Raw genomic sequence first — 18,522 nt, forward strand, 5'->3', positions numbered from 1 at the left:
ACACTGTCTCAGCTGAACTCTGGACACACACACACACACACACACAGACATATATACACATGCAGATATACACTCATCCCCCCTCCCCTCCAAACGCCTTCGACGCTTATTCCCTTCCGATGCTGACGGTGGATCAAGGAGACCAGCGCATAGGCTGCAGGCCCGGATGTACTGTCTACATTGGCTGTCTCTCACCCTTTACCCATCCCTGTTGCTTGTCATGTGTTTCTTTGGTGTATTAAGAGTTTTTTTCATGTGCCATGTGCAGAGGTGTTTTTTTTCTGTTCTCAAACTGATCTCCCTGTTGGAGCTCAGTCTGGGGGGGGTTATTTTTTTCTCCTTATCTTTCCTCATGTTGTGCTTTTCCATGTTATACCCCTCTGACCTGTCTTCCCCATGTGATGTTTGTGTAATGTATGTATGGTCGGATGGGTAAGACGACGCTGGCACGGCTGGCAGCCTTAACCCAATTTCCCTCGGGATGAATAAAGTATAATCAGTCAGTCAATCAATCAATCAAACATGTAACAGTGAATGGATAGATTGCAATGAAATTGTGGCAAGTTAATCAGTCCCATAGTCCTTGACTTATTACAGTTTAGATCTAAAACTGAAAAGAGTGAAAAAAACTTAAAAAAAAAAATCAAGTATAGATGGACCACAATTCTGACCAATTACACAGGACAAAAGAGCAAAAGTTTTGATAAAGTGATTTCAACTGCAGGCCTTATTAATGAAAGCAGGCTGTATTTCCTCAGTTGCCATAAAACATGCAGATGTGATATTTTCTTGGACTTTTAATCCATATTGACTTCAGGAGGAGACTCATTTCTTACTGAATCTGCAACCATAATTGTATGAATTTGCTTTGGCATATGTTAATGTTGATTTCCAGGACGATTCATAATATGTGCATGTGTGTGTGTGTGTGTGTGTGTGTGTGTAAGAAATAGATTTCTAATTTAGTGAAAGAAGAAAAAAGAAAAATGATGATAAAATAAGCGATAAATTTTGAAAATGATGACCTTCAGATGCTGGAAATGTAGTGAAGAAATAATGTAAAGACTGTATGCAAGATTAGACTGTCATGCCTATTTATATGCACATTGACTATGCAAATGTGTGCATGCAACTTTGATTTAATACATTCCCACCACTAAGTCTGGAAAATGCAGCAGATTATCAGGCATGCTTTTGTGGTTAATTTAGCAACTTGTTTCACTGCAATGTGGCTTTTCCTGAGGAAATTGAGAAGCTGTTGGCTAATGCGAACACTGTCCTGACTGAATAAGGTACATGTCTCCTGATTATAGGGCAACTATCCAAAGAAAAACACATTTTCTGCCAGGAGTTCTTTCTTTAAGCAGTGATTTAATGCAGAATTTGATGTGGCATTCTCAAATACTTGAAAGAATGTCGGGGATTTGTGTTAAAATTCATTTGATGTTACGGTTAATTTCCTAATAAATTTCATCTCAGCATCCGTCAGATCATTAGGCTGAAATGGAAGTAGACATTAAGCTTGTGGAGATTTGTGGTCTTACTTGACAAAATAAGCCTCTTAATGTTACCCCTGGGGGTGTAAATTTAATTTACTTTTCTTTTTTTAGGTCATGAATCCATGTAAAACATCACCACTTTGGCATGACACTTCATTTCAGTGACATAAAATCTTGAAATAATTGAAAGGAAGCTGTAAGGGTAGCAAATTTTACACAAGCACATTTTAGGTAATTCCAGTCGAAAAGATAATCTTTCTGGGTGAGTTAAAGATGAAGCAAAAATATATTTTCTCGCTATATGTTGCTACAGAGCTAATATTATGGATTTAAATATTTTTGTTGAGAATGTTGTATACACTCAAACAGCCACTTTGTTAGGTAAACCTTAGGTATTTGTGGGCTGGAACCCCTTTTACCTTCTTCATGGCATATATTCAACTAAGTGCTGGAAACATTCCTTATAGTGATTTTGGACCATTTTGAGATCATAACTGTTGCTACAGATTTATTTGCAGCTCAAACATAATCTTAATCCCCCATTGGATGACATCCCAAGTGGCAGTAAGGTGCCCAAAGTGTGGCAAGAAAATATATCCCTCACAATTACATCTTCACCATCAAACCTGTGATCTTCTGCTTTTCGTAGCCCATCTGCTTCAAGTTTAGGGGTGCCATGTGATCAGAGATGCTCTTCTGCATAAATTGGTTGTAATGACCTTGTAGTGACCTCTGAGATCAACAAGGCAGTTTCACCCAGAGAACTGCCACTCAGTTGATATTTTTGTTTTTCAGACCCTTCTCTGTAACCCCTAGAGATGTTTGTGTGCTAAATCACCGTAGGGACATTTTCAGCACTGCCTGAAGTATTAAGATCAGCCTGTCTGGCACCAGCAACCATGCCACGTACAAGTAATTCATCATTCTGTTGCTCATTTTGATTTTTTGGACCATGCTTACATGCATAAATGTACTGAGTTGTGACAGAGTTGTGACTGTTAAAGAAGTGTAGCTAATGAAGTGGCCGGTGAATGTATAAATTACATGCTTTGTCTGAGGTTCATCATACTGACTTGTTCGTTCTTTGCTACCCACTCACATTTAAGATAACTGATTTTGAAAGATTCTGAGTGCTGAGCCCGGGAGCAGGTTGTTTGAAACCTCAACTGAACCCATTTTTCACCAATTACTTATGCCCTTGTTACTTTTCCTCACAATCAGTTAAATAATTCACACGTTAATTATGAGTCAATAACATCAGCAGCAGCGATCTTTGGGCTAATGGATCAGGGCCTGTTGCATGCTTTCTGTTAGGCACTGAATTGATCAGAACTCAAACAAAACCTATTAAGTGAGCACATTGAATGATAAAACACACAGTTGGGGGTTGGGGTGGTGAAACAATTTTTCCTTTATTTTTTTTATAGATTTCTTTATATTGCTATACCAACTCTATACCTTTAAAATACATAACGTGTATAATAGGTTTCTTTGATCCCTAAAGAAGCTCAGACTCCTTAAAGTTTGTCAGTTCACAGTAGTGCAAACTATTTCCTCTCTCTCTCCCTGCAGACGATGAGCAGTCGTTTTTTCCCCCATGACGCCATCATCACCGACGCCGTCCTCAGTCTGGATGAAGACTCTGTTCTCTCAACCAATGAGGTGAGTTAACGATTGTTTATCAACCAACTGAGACTACACTGAAGTTTTACAAACAGGTGAACTGAGACACTGGTGCTTTATCAACAAAATGAGGTGAGACAGCGATGCTCCCAAGGCACATTGTTACCAAACACTGATATCAGCCTCAGATCCCAAGTTAGTAAAGAAGCCACTTCACCATAGCTGTGCAAAAACACATGGAAGAACTATTCCTTTTTCTTACTCTTAGCCTAAACAATGACTTTCAAAGATATTTAGTGAAAACTGGTCTTTGATTTGAGACGGAGGTAAATAAAGCAGTTACAAAGTCTGCTTTTACAAAATTATTTGACTGAACTGACTTAAGCTAGCATTCACTCATTTAGCATTTTAAAAATGTGAAGACATTAAAAACTAAAAAATCTAAACCTTAATCTTTGGCTAGTAAGAAAAATGTCACAGTTTCAATGATTAGCTGACAATCATGGTGAAGAATATAGAGCTGTCAGATTTATTGTATTTCATCTATTATTCACTTTTCAAGTTACACTATGTGGACAAAATTATTTAGCTATTTCTTTATCTTGGAATTCAGGTGTTTATACTTTCCATTACCACGGGTATATAAATTCAAGCTCTTGCAGTCTGCTTTTTGCAAACATTAGTGAAAGTGTGGTACTGTAATAGAATGCAATCTTTGCAAGAAGTCAGGTTATGTTATTCTACAATCAGCTGTAAGTTGTATTATTGAAAAGTTGAAGTGTTTAGGAACCACAGCATCTCAGAGCATGTAAAGTTAAAGAGCGGGGTTGCGAGTGCTGAGGTGCATAGTGCATAAAAGTCACCAGAGCTTTGCTGACTCAATAACTGCAGAGTTTCAAATCTCCTCTGGCTTTAACTCCAGCCCAAAAATGGTGTAGCTTGGCAAGACTTTCCATGGCCGTACAGCTCCTGTAGGTGAAATGTGTAGGTGTCCCTGTACATTTGTCAATATAGTTTACAAAAACAAAGTACAGCTGACCTGACAGGTCATGTCACTGCAGCTTGAGAAGACATCTGCAAATTTTAAAAGCAAGATAATTCAGAAAACAGCTTCATCTATTTGACACCACGGGGAAATGTAGATCCTGTTTGTTTCACCGTGTTTCTAATTTTGGTTTACAGCTCACTTCAAGTTGCAGTTCATTTAGCTCTCAGGGCCACTGTAGAAAATGGTTTGACAATGAGGATTAATCAGTGGCTTTGGTAAAAGTAATGCAAACTCAAGTAACCTTGCCTGGGGCTCCTAATATGCAAACTTTCCCAAATTTAATAAACCGCCTTTGTGAAACATCTTAAAAGCTGCAGAGCAAGTTGGCGAAAGCAGAGATATACACAAATTGTGTTCATCCCTACAATTTACTCAACTTTGATAGAAATGAGTACTTGAATACTATAATTCAAACATAAATGCATTTGGACACAACTGCACAAAAACAGAAAGTAAGGAGGGAAGCCTACGTCTGAAAATGTTTTTTTATAGCTTGGTGTGATCTGCATGGTTTTATGGCAGTCAGTGGTAAAAGGTGACGATATCTTAACACATTATTGATCCTCTTTGAAATGAAACAGTCTGTTCTCGAAGAGTCATGAATACTATTCATTATAAATGAAACGCCTCACTCTACAAAACAGCACAATGGCCACTGAACTTAAGGTGGAAAATGTGTTTTGCCTTTAAAGGATGATTAAAAACTAAGCAAGATGAGTAGGAAGTCTAACATAGCAGCAGAATCGGATAGCAAAGCAAGCAAGCAAAGAGTTCTGATTACAGACGCCACAAACTGAGATCCTGCCTTTACTAAATTACTGTTGAACTCGTTCAATTTGTGTTCTTGTAATTTAAATTAACCCAGTGAAAAGGTGAGAGAAAAAAATCAAAATGAGGAAGGAAAGAAAAGCAGAGATAAGGAATAATGTGAGCAGTGTTAAAATGTGAAAGAAAATACAGGCTAGAAAGGGGAAAAAGTGAAAGTAACAGTGCTATAAAAAAAATTACAGAGCAGAGAGAAATGAAAGAGAAAACCAGGTGAAAAAACCCTGCTCAAAATGAAAGCAAGAGCAAATAAGGAAATGTTGGAAAAGCAGATTGAAGAGTGTTTAATGAAAAACAAAGCGCTCTCATGGAGTTTTACGAGAGCCATTAACTTTGTGTCTGTATCATTACACTGTCAAAACACAGAGCGCTTCTTTGATTAAAGTCTCACTTGTTACTTAAAAACAAGGATGAGGAACACTTTTGTACTGTTTTAGAACAAATTAGAAACCAGAGAATTGTTTGAAGCTCTGTCAACAGAGGAAATAATGTTGATAATCCACCTTTTTAAAACATTGTAGCAGAGTCAGTGAGCCAAGTGGGGCTTAGTAAAACCACTGAAATATGAACATTGCAGAGGCACACTAATTTTGACAGGACAAGGATTTAAAGCTTTTCATGTGTTTACCTTCCTAACAAGGGGGAGCAATAATAATAATAGTAATAATAAAGTATTAATATGTATTTGATATGACCACCTTCATACTTCAACATAGTCTGAACTTTGTTAGGCAAGCTTTCTTGGACTTTTTAAGTATTCTTCCTGGAACAGTTCTCTAGACTTGAAGGACATTCAAAGCTCTTTTGATGTTGGTTCTCATCAAAAGAGTTCTCACATCCATGACTGATAGCACTGCATTGTGGGCTTTTCTTTCAAAAACGTTCAAATTTTGTGGCTTAAGAAACAAACAAACAAAAAAAAAAAACAACCATTCCTCTGAAATTGGTTTAATTACTTTAAAATAAAAAAAGGAAGAAAAAAAGACTTGCATAGTACTACAAATCAGAAAATACTGTCAACATATTTTATTGTCATTTTTTTAGGGCTAGAACTGTCTAGATACTTGTGACACTTGGAAACAAAATTCACTTTAAACTATTCAAAAATAAAAACATTGTGCACAGTTGTGGTAGATTTGTTCCATGCTAACTTTACCTGGTAAAGTTTACCCCGAATTTGATTTCTGTGTAGTTTTCTGAATTTTTGAAGGCTGTAGCCATTTATATTTATTTTTTATATTATATATATTTTTGGAGGCTGACTAACAGCCTTAATTGCAGTACTGCAGCCTTCTAGTGGTAGACTTTAAAAGTCAAAAAAATATATAATTTAATGGCTATTTAAATATTTGTATTAACTTCATCCGTAGTATAAATCTAGAGGTGAATGATACATGAACAATCCCCTGTACAGTATAAGGAATGTGTAATAGAGAGTGGAGATGTGTGAAGTATGGTGTTTCTAATTCATGGTATAGAAAGCTTTTTTAAGAAAACAGCCTTCATTGTACATTTTCTATTAAAGAATTCTATACATTTCAATTGAAAAACATTATTTACAAGTAAAAGCTGTTGAAAGTTTTCTGAAATCAGATGAACTATAATGTTATCAAATATACACTCATTTGCATGAATGTCCAGATAGACAAATACAGACAAGTATGACCCAAGTCACAAAGTTTCCTTACCTTTACGGCAGCAATACGGTCACAAGCAGCTCATCTGTGATGCTAAATTAGTGCTCCTGCTTTAAGAGCCATTACAAGTAGCTGCCTTGTTTCTTTCTCTGCAGATCTTCAGCGAATGAAAGATGCAATCCATAATAGATTGTGAGGCCCAATGAGCCCTAGAGATCGAATATATCTTTAAACTCTAAGATGTTTTATTGATCGGAGCAAGTCAATGTTCACCTTTTCTACGCAAACGGGATCGCAGTTACACTTTATAGCACCACAATTTCAGGCACAGCAATATGAGCAAGTTTCTACAACTAAACTTTTATGAGCACACGGCTTGTTTTATGAAACGAGAGGAGGGAGAAAATGTCAGGGAGAGAACTAGTGAATAAGAGAGGAAGTGAAGTGAATCTTTGCTGTGCTTACTAACCCATAGCTCTAATTGCCCTTTTAACATGGTGAGAGGCTTTATTGAAAGGAGATGAAATATGTCAATTCACTAAAAATGTGCAAGAGAGAACATTACACTTTTAATAGGACTTTTCATATTACAATACCTAGGCAGAAGAATGGCTGTGCCAATTTCATAATTACATTGTTTCAGCTCATTAAATGTATGATTATTCCATGAAGAGAGATTAGAGAAGGGGATACGACCTGACAAAGCTTTTGTCTCTCATTGGGCAGCCAAGCATGCTGCTGAATTATGCCCTTTGGAAGACATTTTCTATATGGTAGATATGGAAATTGTGTTACAACAGCAATGACAGAATCTTGATCCTCTTTTCATTTAAAGGTTGTCTCCGGGTTTGAACATGTTTCAGAGCACTTATAATTTTCATTAGTATTCAAGGTTTTCAGTACACACTTAAACAAATCATAAATTCATAGAAAAGATAATGATTTGACCTCTATGGCTTTCTTTTGCTCATGGACGCCATCTCATTTCATTTAGGGTATTTTCTCCCATTAAGTTCATATTTCTTACCTATCGATTGATTGGATGAGTTGAAAGTGTCACTTTGAGGCCCCCGGCTTCAGCATGCTCGATATTGGACTGACAGTGTGGGAAATCCTGCCAATCAAAATCTGAATTCTTCCACCTTCAAGTGATTTCTGAATGTCTTTCTTGGTCTGCATCAATGCTTAGTTGTGTCAAATGTCTATATGAACACAGCAAACCAGCTGAACATGGGTTATGCCAAGATAATGAGTGTTATTTACTTCACCTGTGAGTGGTTTAAATCTTGTGTGGTGCATGTGGAGTTCAAGAAAAATTAAGCCAATTTAGAGGCATCTAAAAACTGGTGTGTTTCTAATCCAGAACAGCAAGCAAGGAAACCCAATATTAGTTTAAATTTTTCATCACTTCAAATCCCTGCATTTTCACTGACACTCTATGGTCTCTGGTCTCAGCATTACTGCTAGTTTCCTTCTGTGTGCATGGCTCTCTAAAGTACATAAAACAGTCCTTTAAATTAAGTGATTTGTAGTAAGTTTTTGAAATAGTTTTGATAAAATAAGACAACATATTCTTGGCTCATATTAATTCAAAAAACATTTTTTTTAACCCCTCTATCGATCCCTACGTCCTCCTTTGGCTTTTCTCATGCATCTTCCAAATTACTTCAAAGCCTCAGTCACACAGGCCTAGAGACCAGTCTAGAACTCGTTTGGGGTGAACGGTGGTTGCCAAATGGTCACCAGTTGGTCTCTAGGCTTCTGTGACTGGGGCCCTAACATTTACCATTTGGACATTTGCTGAAAAAAAATCTGGAGCACAAATTCAGTCTACCCTAACTTCCCTGGTGTGCTCCGCATACACATGTAAATTATAAACCTTTACTTTGAAGAGAATATGTCTTGATATTGGAGCTGCATATTTAATAATTTAACTTTAATTTAATTTAACTGTTTGGAGATTCAGCTGATGTTTGTATGTAGAAGCTGTAATAGACTGTGGTGCTGGCATGCCGCACTGAACGCCAAATGCTTAACCTTTGCAATCTATAGAAGAACGTTTAAATAATCAATGAAAGATACTTTTGGAGTCGCCCAGATGAGACATAACCTCACAGCACTGAGACTACTTGGTGAAAATGGCTATAGTCTTAAAACGCTGCAAAATACAAAACTGCTGTAGCTCCCTTTAGCCCCAAAATGCAGACCTTAAAACCCAGCTGGCTATCTTGGATCACACTGAGACTGCTGGTAAAACTTCATCAAAGCCACAGCACTCCAAACCAGCTGGATACAAGATCAGTTTACGACAAATTTTCCTGAGTTTTATCATCCTGAAGACAGGTGGAGGTTGACAGTGAAAGCACTGCAGTGGCATTGCTTCATGGAGAGGAAAATAAATAAATAAAACCAGACACAACTTTTCAACAACCAAAGCATTGAAAACACTGAAGGGAGATAAGGGCTCTAAAATCTGATGCAACACCTTTTCATCTTATAACATTGGACATTTTAAACCCAAATGTCAGGAGAGATTTGTAGCAGATCTATTGCTGGATTGACCCTCGACTTTTCAGATCAATTTTGGCTTTGTAGAATCCATCAGTATGAATTACACACACACACACACACACACACACACACACACACACATATGTGTGTTGTGTTTCCGTCAGTTCAAAGGACGTTACATTGTCTTGCATTAACATCTTGGAAGTTTACCCTAACCTGAAACATAACTGTCACCATTTCCATAAACTTTAATGAACCTTTAAATGTAACTGTTTACTTTGTGGAGTCTTGCAAACACACACACACAGACTGTGTTCAAGGCTCATTAGAAATTTTCAGTCATATTAAACGATAATTAAGACAGACAGATTGCAATGAACCTGTGCTTTGTTACTCACTCACTTTTAAGTGGTCTCTTGCTCTCTCTCACTCACGCACACACACATATCTGCCACATGGGCACATTTTCATACAGGAACACAGTGCACACACACAGCTAACATGTCCCTTCATGAGGACCTGTGCTTTGAATCACCTTTTCTCAGCTTACATCAGATGCTTTACAGTAATTCAGTTCATGACAGAACATCCACCTTTGGTTCACCCCTCTCCAACTTCTAGTTCCTCTACCTGTGCTACTCTGGTAATTAATTTCTGTGTGTGTGGAAGTGTGTGTCTAACAAAGTATTTCATTATGTGCCGAGCCCCTTATTCTCTAGTGTGTCTGGCGGAATGTCTCAGTGGTGTTTTGGTATTCAAAAGAGGGTCTTTGTCAGGTAGCTCCATCTTCTTCAAGGGCACCAGCTGCTCCACAAAAAGGCCATGAGAAATTTCTTCTTTATTGTGACGAAGGCAGTCTCCAAGGAAAATGGAGCAGGAGACAGTCAAAGCTGGCACCTGCTTAAAAGATGACCACAATGCAAGACCAGCAACCTGTTTCTGCTTCCAGGGTCTCGATCCTCAAAGCATCTAGTTTCTTGGTGATGCACACACAGTCTCCTTTGACGCTGCCAAATTGACTTCCTGGCTGCAGCAGTCCTGATGGAAATAGCAACAAAATAGGGATGGTGTTGGTGTAAATCACAAGCCTGTTAACCACAGTTCATGCCCCATTGGCGGGGTTGTATTTTGCACTAAAACGGACAGAAGCCTGTGAAATGCACTGCATTACACGCTTTCAAACTTTCCTTACTTTCCTTATGATATATACCAGCACACTCTCCTAATTTAAGTTGCAAAATATTTCATTTGTCTCCCTGTATCCTGCTGTTTTGAAGCCTCCACTACCCCAGAAGTTACCTGCACAAATATCCCCTGGGAGGGTATATTTATTCATCACTCCCCATCTTTGATATATAATAAACCTGGAGTCCAGACAGCACACCTGACCCTGTAATGAATCATTTTCAACATGAGCAGTCTGACTTAATTAAGTTCAGGGTTAGGGATTTTATGACCTGAGAATAATAGATAAGTAGATAAATAGATATTATTAATATGTTGTATAAATCTGTTTGTTTTAAAAAAGTTTTTTTTTTTTAAAAAAGTTAAAAATTAAACCTCATTTGATCATGCAAGAGGAAATTATTATGAATCAGGTCAGCACAGCCAGGTTTAGAATGTGACTCAGAGCTCTCCAACTGATCAATGAGTGCACTCTGATATTTAAATGACATTTTAACATGAAGTGCTTCAGCTGGAATGAAAACATTGCAAAATGGCCTCAAAAATATTCTTTGTGTAGTTGTGAAGAGGCAGAGAAGTTGTTTAGAAGACGGCCTTGTTGGTTTAGCTGGCTAAATGCCATTTGACAGGTGTTTTGAATGCAATTTGTACCACACTGCATATATTCTGAATAAGCTGTATTGCTTTTCTTTGTGCTTTTCTTCTCTCCATTTTTTCTCCTTGTGCTTCCACCTTTGCTTCTTCTTTTTCTTTTCTTTTTCTTTTTTTCATTTCCTCTACACATCTAATCTATTCAGCACCTTCTTTCTTTTCTATTTGACCAGGTGGACTTTGCCTTCACTGTATGGCAAAGTTTTCCCGAGCGTATTGTTGGTTATCCAGCAAGGAGCCACTACTGGGATAATTCCAGATCACGCTGGGGCTACACTTCCAAGTGGACCAATGAGTACTCCATGGTCCTTACAGGAGCAGCTTTTTACCACAGGTACAAACCCACGGGATTTCTTGCTTAACGGTGAAGTTGTTTTGACGTGAATGGCAGAAGAGTGGCACAGAAAGATGGCACATGGCATCGTCTGTGATGCAGACAGTGTGCCAGAGCATGAAGGTGACATTATCAACTTATTAGTCAGCCTGCCTTCCCGCCCTCACCTGTAGCTACAAGCATTATGTCGTGATTTAATGAGTAAGATTACAGATAAAAGCGGCAGAAATAACCTCTCAGAACAGTCTCTGGGTTTTCTCTTAGATAGGGTGAGAACCTCGGCCGTTTGGGAGGAGTAGAGGCACTGCTCCTGTGGATTAAAATAAAAATGTTTCTTGAGCTTATTTAAGAGAGGCTGTAATTGTATTCTTGCTACCACTGGATAGCCGCAAGTTGTGTTTAGAAGCCTCGAATTCTACTCCCAAAAAATCTCAAAGATACTAGTTTTAGAATTAGAGTTTTGGTCTGATTATAGGCCATGCATATAAAGGCCAACAACACCCTTCAGTACATGGTGAACTTATGATTGCCTCCAATCATGGTTTGTACCTAGGATATATAGACCCTGACATGGAATAATTACATTCCTATAGGATAAATGCCCTGCAGCACAAATAGTTTCTGCAGATCTTTGGATCAAGATAAGTAAATAATTAAGTAATCTGCTTTTTCTGCATTTCAAAATTTTACAGCCTTCAGCCGTGAAGTGTTGATGTCATGCTCCTGTTTTTGTGTTTGTTATGGTTTACATTCTAGTTCTGTATTGGTGTCTCTAGAGTTCAGTCTTCCCTAGTCTCATCTCTTTGACTTTCAGCCTTCACAGTCATGTACCCGTGTCTGTCTGTTTTCTCCCCAGTCCCTGTGTCAAGCCCATGTGTCTTAGTGTTGGTCACAGTGTTTGATAGTCTTCTGTTTTCATGTGTATTATGTTCAGTTTTGCTTCCCCTGTCTCGTCAGTCAGTTTAGTGTCAGCTGTGTTATCCTCCTTGTCTTATTGTCTGTTTTTTCCTCTGTTCTCTGTTACGTTTTCCCTCATTGTAGGTAGTGGTTCTGTCTGTCTGGATGGTTTTTGCCTTTTGTTTTTGTTGCCCAATGCTTAGATGTTTAGTTCAGTTCTGTGTTGCCAAGTCCTGGGTTTTTGGGTCCACAACTCTGCCGGCCTCACACCTACACCTGTGGATATGACAGAAGAACGGGACCAAATAATGGACCAAGCAGACTCAGCCCTGAAAGAATGTGGGTTGGCTCTAACACGGATGAATAGTCTTTTGATTCACATCTCCTAAGTCATGGGCATAAGGAACAAATTCGTTGGACTTAACACCACTGATACGATTATCCAGAGGAACCCTCTGCTCCTCCAGCTTCCCCGGTCTCCAGATCTGATATCGTCGTGTTGGTGTTGTTCCCAGATCATCATACCAAATGTTGTTCCAGGATCAACATTGCAAGTGACCAATCAGAATGTTGTGACGTCATACTTTTGCGACTTCAGGAAAAACCGCCGTAAAACAAAAAACTGTACTTAAGCTACGAGAAACCGCCTCTGTCCGCCGATCAACGGACCCTGACCCTAACCCTGACCCTAACCCTAACCCTAACACTTTAATAAACGGTAAGCAGAATTGATATTGTCCTTGCAACATTGGAATTTCATAAATGCACGACTGGCTTGGCGGGCAAAAGAATAACGTCACAACAATGTGATTGGTCACTTGCAATGTTGAACCTGGAACAACATTTTCATGATGATCTGGGAACAACACCAACACGACGATATCAGATCATCCCTCCAGAGATGGTCTGTGCTCTCACCGAGGCTAAAGAAGAACTGCAAAAACTGCTCTCTTCATGCTTTCCTCCTCCTGTTGTCACGTCAGCAGCACATGAATACCTCCTCATCCTTCAACAGCTGACAAATTCCTCCTCGACGCTGACTGGAATGATAACTGCAAAACTCTGTGGCCATTTGCTAGGTGCTCAGCCAAGCAGCGGCAGTCTCCTGCATCTGCTGGGTGCTAGGCCAAGCAGCGCCATCTAGAGCAACCAGAGCCTGCTGCATGCAGTGCGTACTCCCAGCCTGAGCAACCTGTGTGCAACCTGTGTGGGCCCCAGTCCTCATCAGAAGTCTCTGCACCGTCTGGGCCCGAGGCTTCCACACCATGGCAATATATGGCTCGCCACTGACGCTGGCCACCTGCCAAGCTGCTTTAGGGGTCTACATCTCCACTGTTCCCAGCCTCCAGTCCTGTCGCCCGAGGGTTTCCGCCCTCCACATCATCACCAGACTCCAGTCCTATTGCAGTGGGTCTCTGCCACCATCACCTCCAGACCTTGATCGTCTCCACTGCCAGCCTCAGCCACTGAGTTTTGCCCTGAGGTCTGGTTGACCCCCTGAACTGTGTTTTGTCTTTTGGACTCTTAGTCTCAGTGTTTGTACTTCCTGTTTTATTTTGATAGTCTTCTGTTTCATATGTATTATGTTCACTTTTGCTTCCTCTGTCTCATCAGTCAGATTTGTGTCAGCTGTGTGTTATCCTCCTTGTATATATATTGTCTGTGTTTCCTTCTGTTCTCTGTTGCGTTCTCCCTCATCGTAGGTGGTGGTTCTGTCTGTGTTTCCTCTCGTGATTGAGTCAGTTTATTTTTATGGTTGTGACTGTTCAGTTGGGTTTTTTGCCTTTTGTTTTTGTTGCCTGTTTTTGCAGCATTAAAGCTGTGTTTTTTAGTTCAGTTCTGTGTTGCCAAATCCTGCGTTTTTGGGTCCACAACTCTGCCTGCCACACACCTACACCTGCGGATATGACAGTTGACTTGTTTTTCTTCTTGTGTTGTGCTGCATAGGACCTTCATATTTTAGAGTATATATATATATAAAAAAAATCATATAGAGGATGCACCAAGAAAACTTGGAGATATGACTCATGATTTTCTTTTAAAGTTCACACACACACAACTCTACCTACATGTCTGTTCAAAGAAAAAACCTTTAAAGCTATTGCTGAGACTTGCCCCAGCATTTTTAGAGAGGTTATATTTATATCTTAAGTTTGGATGACTCATGTAATGATCGTTAAACAAAATATATATAAAATGTTAAAAAAAAAGCATTTTTAAATATTTTTTTATTAGTCAGTATTGTCTATGCACATAGCCACTGTAAATGTAATGCTGCTATATTTTACGTTAGCAGTGGTGCTAATGTATAAGCACTCATTAAAAGCAATTACGTAAAGACATAAACTGCAGTCCAGCTTCTCTTTTAGTGCTGCAGTCAGTTTGTCTCATGGTGCAGATGTTCTGCATAACATTCCATCAGCTTCCCAGAAATACTTATCCCGTCTCTAAGATGCAAACCACATTAAAATTCATCTTTAGGAAAAGGGATAATATAATCTTTCTCCACCTCTGTTATATCATGAAACAATTGTCAAAAATGCAATGCTAGGGCTAAAATAAAAAATGGTAAACTCAAGTATTAAGCAGAGCGGTAAATTGAATGGCGAAGAGTGATGCTCTCCAAAGGGATTAAAGGCATCTTGTCATGCAGATAAACAGCTCTCTTGTTGTTCTATTGTTAGGATGCTCAATGCACCTCTTCAGTTATTTTTGTTATTTAGACTGTCAAATGCAAATGTAAGGTAGAAAAAAATGAGCCAGAAGGAACATTGTAAAGTGTGTGTGTGTGTGTGTGTGTGTGTGTGTGTGTGTGTGTGTGTGTGTGTGTGTGTGTGTGTGTGTGTGTGTGTGCATTTGTGTGTAAGAGCGAGGGGCGGGAGACCTTGTCAGGGAGGTAACCACTGACAGTGATCTAGTGCTCCCATGCTGCTGAGAGTGCAACACTGCAACCAAATAGAACAGAATTGTGGCTTTTAAAATGAAAAATACACCCACATCCTAATCCCTAATCTGCCCTTTTCCTTTATGCATCAGATACTATCACTACTTGTTCACTCACTACATACCGGCTAGCCTGCTGACAATGGTGGACCGCATGGCTAATTGTGAAGACATCCTGATGAACTTCCTCGTTTCGGCCGTGACCAAGCAACCTCCAATCAAAGTCACACAGAAGAAGCAGTACAAGGAAACCATGATGACCCAGGTTGGACAGAGTTTTACTTTTATCGATACACTTAGACTGTATACTTGTTCACTGTCTCCTATAGAATGTATCTGCCTGCGTCTCTGCCACAGACAGGCTCAGATTTTTACTCTACGTATCTATAGCTGTTTTGACATTATCCTGTCTTGCTTTTATGGCTACAGAGGCCAAGTCAAAAAATTACCCCTACTCTGTCTGAATTTGTCCAGTGTCCTCAGAATGGCATTTTTCCTCAGTTAAAGTAGTCATCACAAGTACAATAGTGTGCAATGTTCAGTCTACAGACAGGTGTTTATTCCGCAACCTCAGCATGTCCTTTCCCACAATGGTAGTCTGTAAAAGCTTTGTGAAGTGTGGCATATTACTTTGCAGATGCAATACAAAAACTCTGAATCATTGTTCGGCATTCTTAAGGTTAAAGAAAGTAAGACTGAATTCTTTACTCCAGTTCTGTAATATGTACCAGCTCCTTACTAGCTCGCTCTCTCCAACTCCCATTCATATCACTACTCAACCTCTTTGAGATTTCTGTTCGTGGTTAGTGGTTGCTGGGGATTCCTGGTTGTCTTTGAAATTAATTGCTAAAGCCCCAGTCACACAGGCCTACACACATACCCCTTGCAAACATCAAAAAGCGTGTATTCCCCCATTGGTTAGTGAGTGGTTGAGAGCAGTTGCGGGCATTTAGTGTGCTACACCAAGAAACCTCCTTGTGATTGCATACTGTACGGACAAATGTTTGTGCATGTTGGAGGTACATCCCATCTTTGTTGTGATTGTGTTGCAATCATTACTGGAAAAAAATAATTATTACACATATTACAAAGAGCACTTCTCTTAAAATCAATGCAGCGTATTTTTATTAATCCCAGGACAAAATAATTAATTACACAAATGATTACATTACTTTTGTGTTTCTCTATAAAAATGATCTGAGATTTAACAATATCAACATAGAGACTACAGTCCCACACACCAACACAAATCCTTATCCTATTGAGGAGAAACATATTTTCTTTATCTTAGTGTTTAGGTATCAACACAAAGCTGACAACACAAAATAAAGAAAATGAAATTAATGAATGAATGAAATTCATGAAAACCAGCAGCCTGACTGCACATCCATTTGTTACCTGCTGAAGTTCAAGGTCTAGTAGCTGGGCTGGGGTCAGCATTCGCTCAGCTTTAACATCACTCGGTGTCCTTGCCTTGGTTAGCTTTAGCATTCTGTCTGTTCAGATACTAGCAAAGAGCCAAAGTTGTTTTAGCAGCATTATGCAGTTATTTCTGTGCTGGATGCAGTTCAGACTTTGCGATCACATTCTCATTCTTTTCTGCTCAGAAAGCCCAAGAAGAAAGAAACAAAACAAATCCTGGTTTTCCTCACTTTTTCCGACACACGAGGTCTGAGGTACCTGGAACATTTTTACAGGTGTTTGCAGACAAGTCGGTGTATCCTATGTAAACTACAGTCAACCATAGTAATCTGCTAACAACCAGAGTAATCACAAGGACCTTTTGGTGCAGCACCCTCTTTGTGACTTATGTCAACCAGCAACAGCATGCAACCTCCAGCAACCACTCATAGACCAGTCTCCAGTCCTGTGTGATTGGGGCCCTCAACAGCCATCTGAGCCTTTCAGTAGAAAAAATAACTTTGAGGTGAAAAAATGTGCAAGGGAATTTGAGTACTGCTTTATCACATTCTATTTCAACATGGAATGAATCACTTACAAATGTTATTTGGACAATAAAAAGGGAAGAAAACTTTGTCCAAGGTTTAAAAATGCTGGAATGAGGGTTGGTGTTCAAGAGCTAAGAAAGAAACCCAGTCATCCCACAACCTGATTAAAAAAAAACTAGTTATATATAGTCCAACTATCCATCATTTCTTTGTAGACATTGTATAATTAGTCACTTGTGCCTTACATACTTGTTTAAGTTTTCATGGTTACATTCAATGAATTTGCAGTTATCCAAAGCTAAAGTGCCTTCCAAGCTTCCCCCTGTTAAAGTCCCCTTTTGGGATAATTTCAGTGTTTGTTAACAAAGTCCAAAATGTATTTCATTCCCCATAAAACATTTGCAAATGCTTCTGTTTGGAGTAGTTTAGCTCTATTAGCACTGTTATAATCCATGTGTGCCAGCTGGTAGTCTTATTTCATCTTTTCCGTGGACATTATTGCCACCACCTGCTGATCGGTGGAAAAATATTAGAGACAGCATTAATGTGCAACCAGGGCATGAGAAAAACCAAATGGAGGCTTCTTTTAATTCATTGCTCATGACATCGTTGGTCCATCAAAACATTTTGTACAGTAGCAACACAGTTTAAAGATGATAAAAGTGCTGTGTGTTTAGAGACCTCTTTTTAAGGAAAGAAGAAGATAATAAGAGAGTATTAAAAGAGAAATGGTAGAAAAGTTTCAGGCCACATACAGCCCTGACCTTCTCTTTGGGAGATCCCTGTATGTGCATGTGTTTGTGTGAGTGTGTGTGTTCATGGGGCCAGCCCTTTGTCAGGTTCTGATTGATGGTCTGACCACAGGCAGGACGATGACTCAGCAGTATGGACGTAGTGATTAATGTCTTAATTGTGAAAGCAGCACGACAAACCTAGATTTACTCCCCCCTTTACCCCCTCCTTTCCTCACTCGCTCTCTCATTCTTTCTTTTTTTCCTGTGTGCACCCCCACCTCCTCAATCTCACCCATGATTTGTGACTTCGCTTCAAGCAACAGCAGATAGACATTTAACATGGCGTAAGAGGAAAGAGCTGACATCTTGTGGGATACCTGGACCAGAATGTTAAATGAATTAACATTTTTAAGCTGTTTTATTGTACAAGTCATATTGTATTTTAGGCCCAGATCATTTCTGTCACTGGATATTCTTTAGCAGTTCAAATTTTTCTAGCTGAAGATAAGTTTCCTCCAGCTTTTACAACCCCCTCTCAAAGGGCTCTACTGACCCTACAACTGCACTTTCTCGGGTTCATCTGTAGCAGCAACCGGGATGCTCACAACTTGTTGTCTGCAAGTACACATTGTTTGCTGGCATTTCAAAATTCTACTGTTAGGCTATTTACTTGGTCAAACAGATGC

At 39.2% G+C, this 18,522-nt stretch overlaps 1 protein-coding gene across 1 annotated transcript in view; it reads left to right on the plus strand.

Moving 5' to 3' along the window:
* LOC134643190 (exostosin-1) overlaps positions 1 to 18,522 on the plus strand; it is a 312,370-nt gene that overhangs the window by 291,040 nt on the left and 2,808 nt on the right. Inside the window, exons 9-11 of the mRNA XM_063495458.1 lie at positions 3,072 to 3,161; positions 11,153 to 11,313; positions 15,247 to 15,418. Of these exons, the coding sequence (XP_063351528.1) occupies positions 3,072 to 3,161; positions 11,153 to 11,313; positions 15,247 to 15,418 (423 nt within the window). The remainder of the gene's footprint in view (positions 1 to 3,071; positions 3,162 to 11,152; positions 11,314 to 15,246; positions 15,419 to 18,522) is intronic.

This window comes from Pelmatolapia mariae, linkage group LG15 (assembly GCF_036321145.2).
Source record: "Pelmatolapia mariae isolate MD_Pm_ZW linkage group LG15, Pm_UMD_F_2, whole genome shotgun sequence".
Lineage (NCBI taxonomy): Eukaryota > Metazoa > Chordata > Actinopteri > Cichliformes > Cichlidae > Pelmatolapia > Pelmatolapia mariae.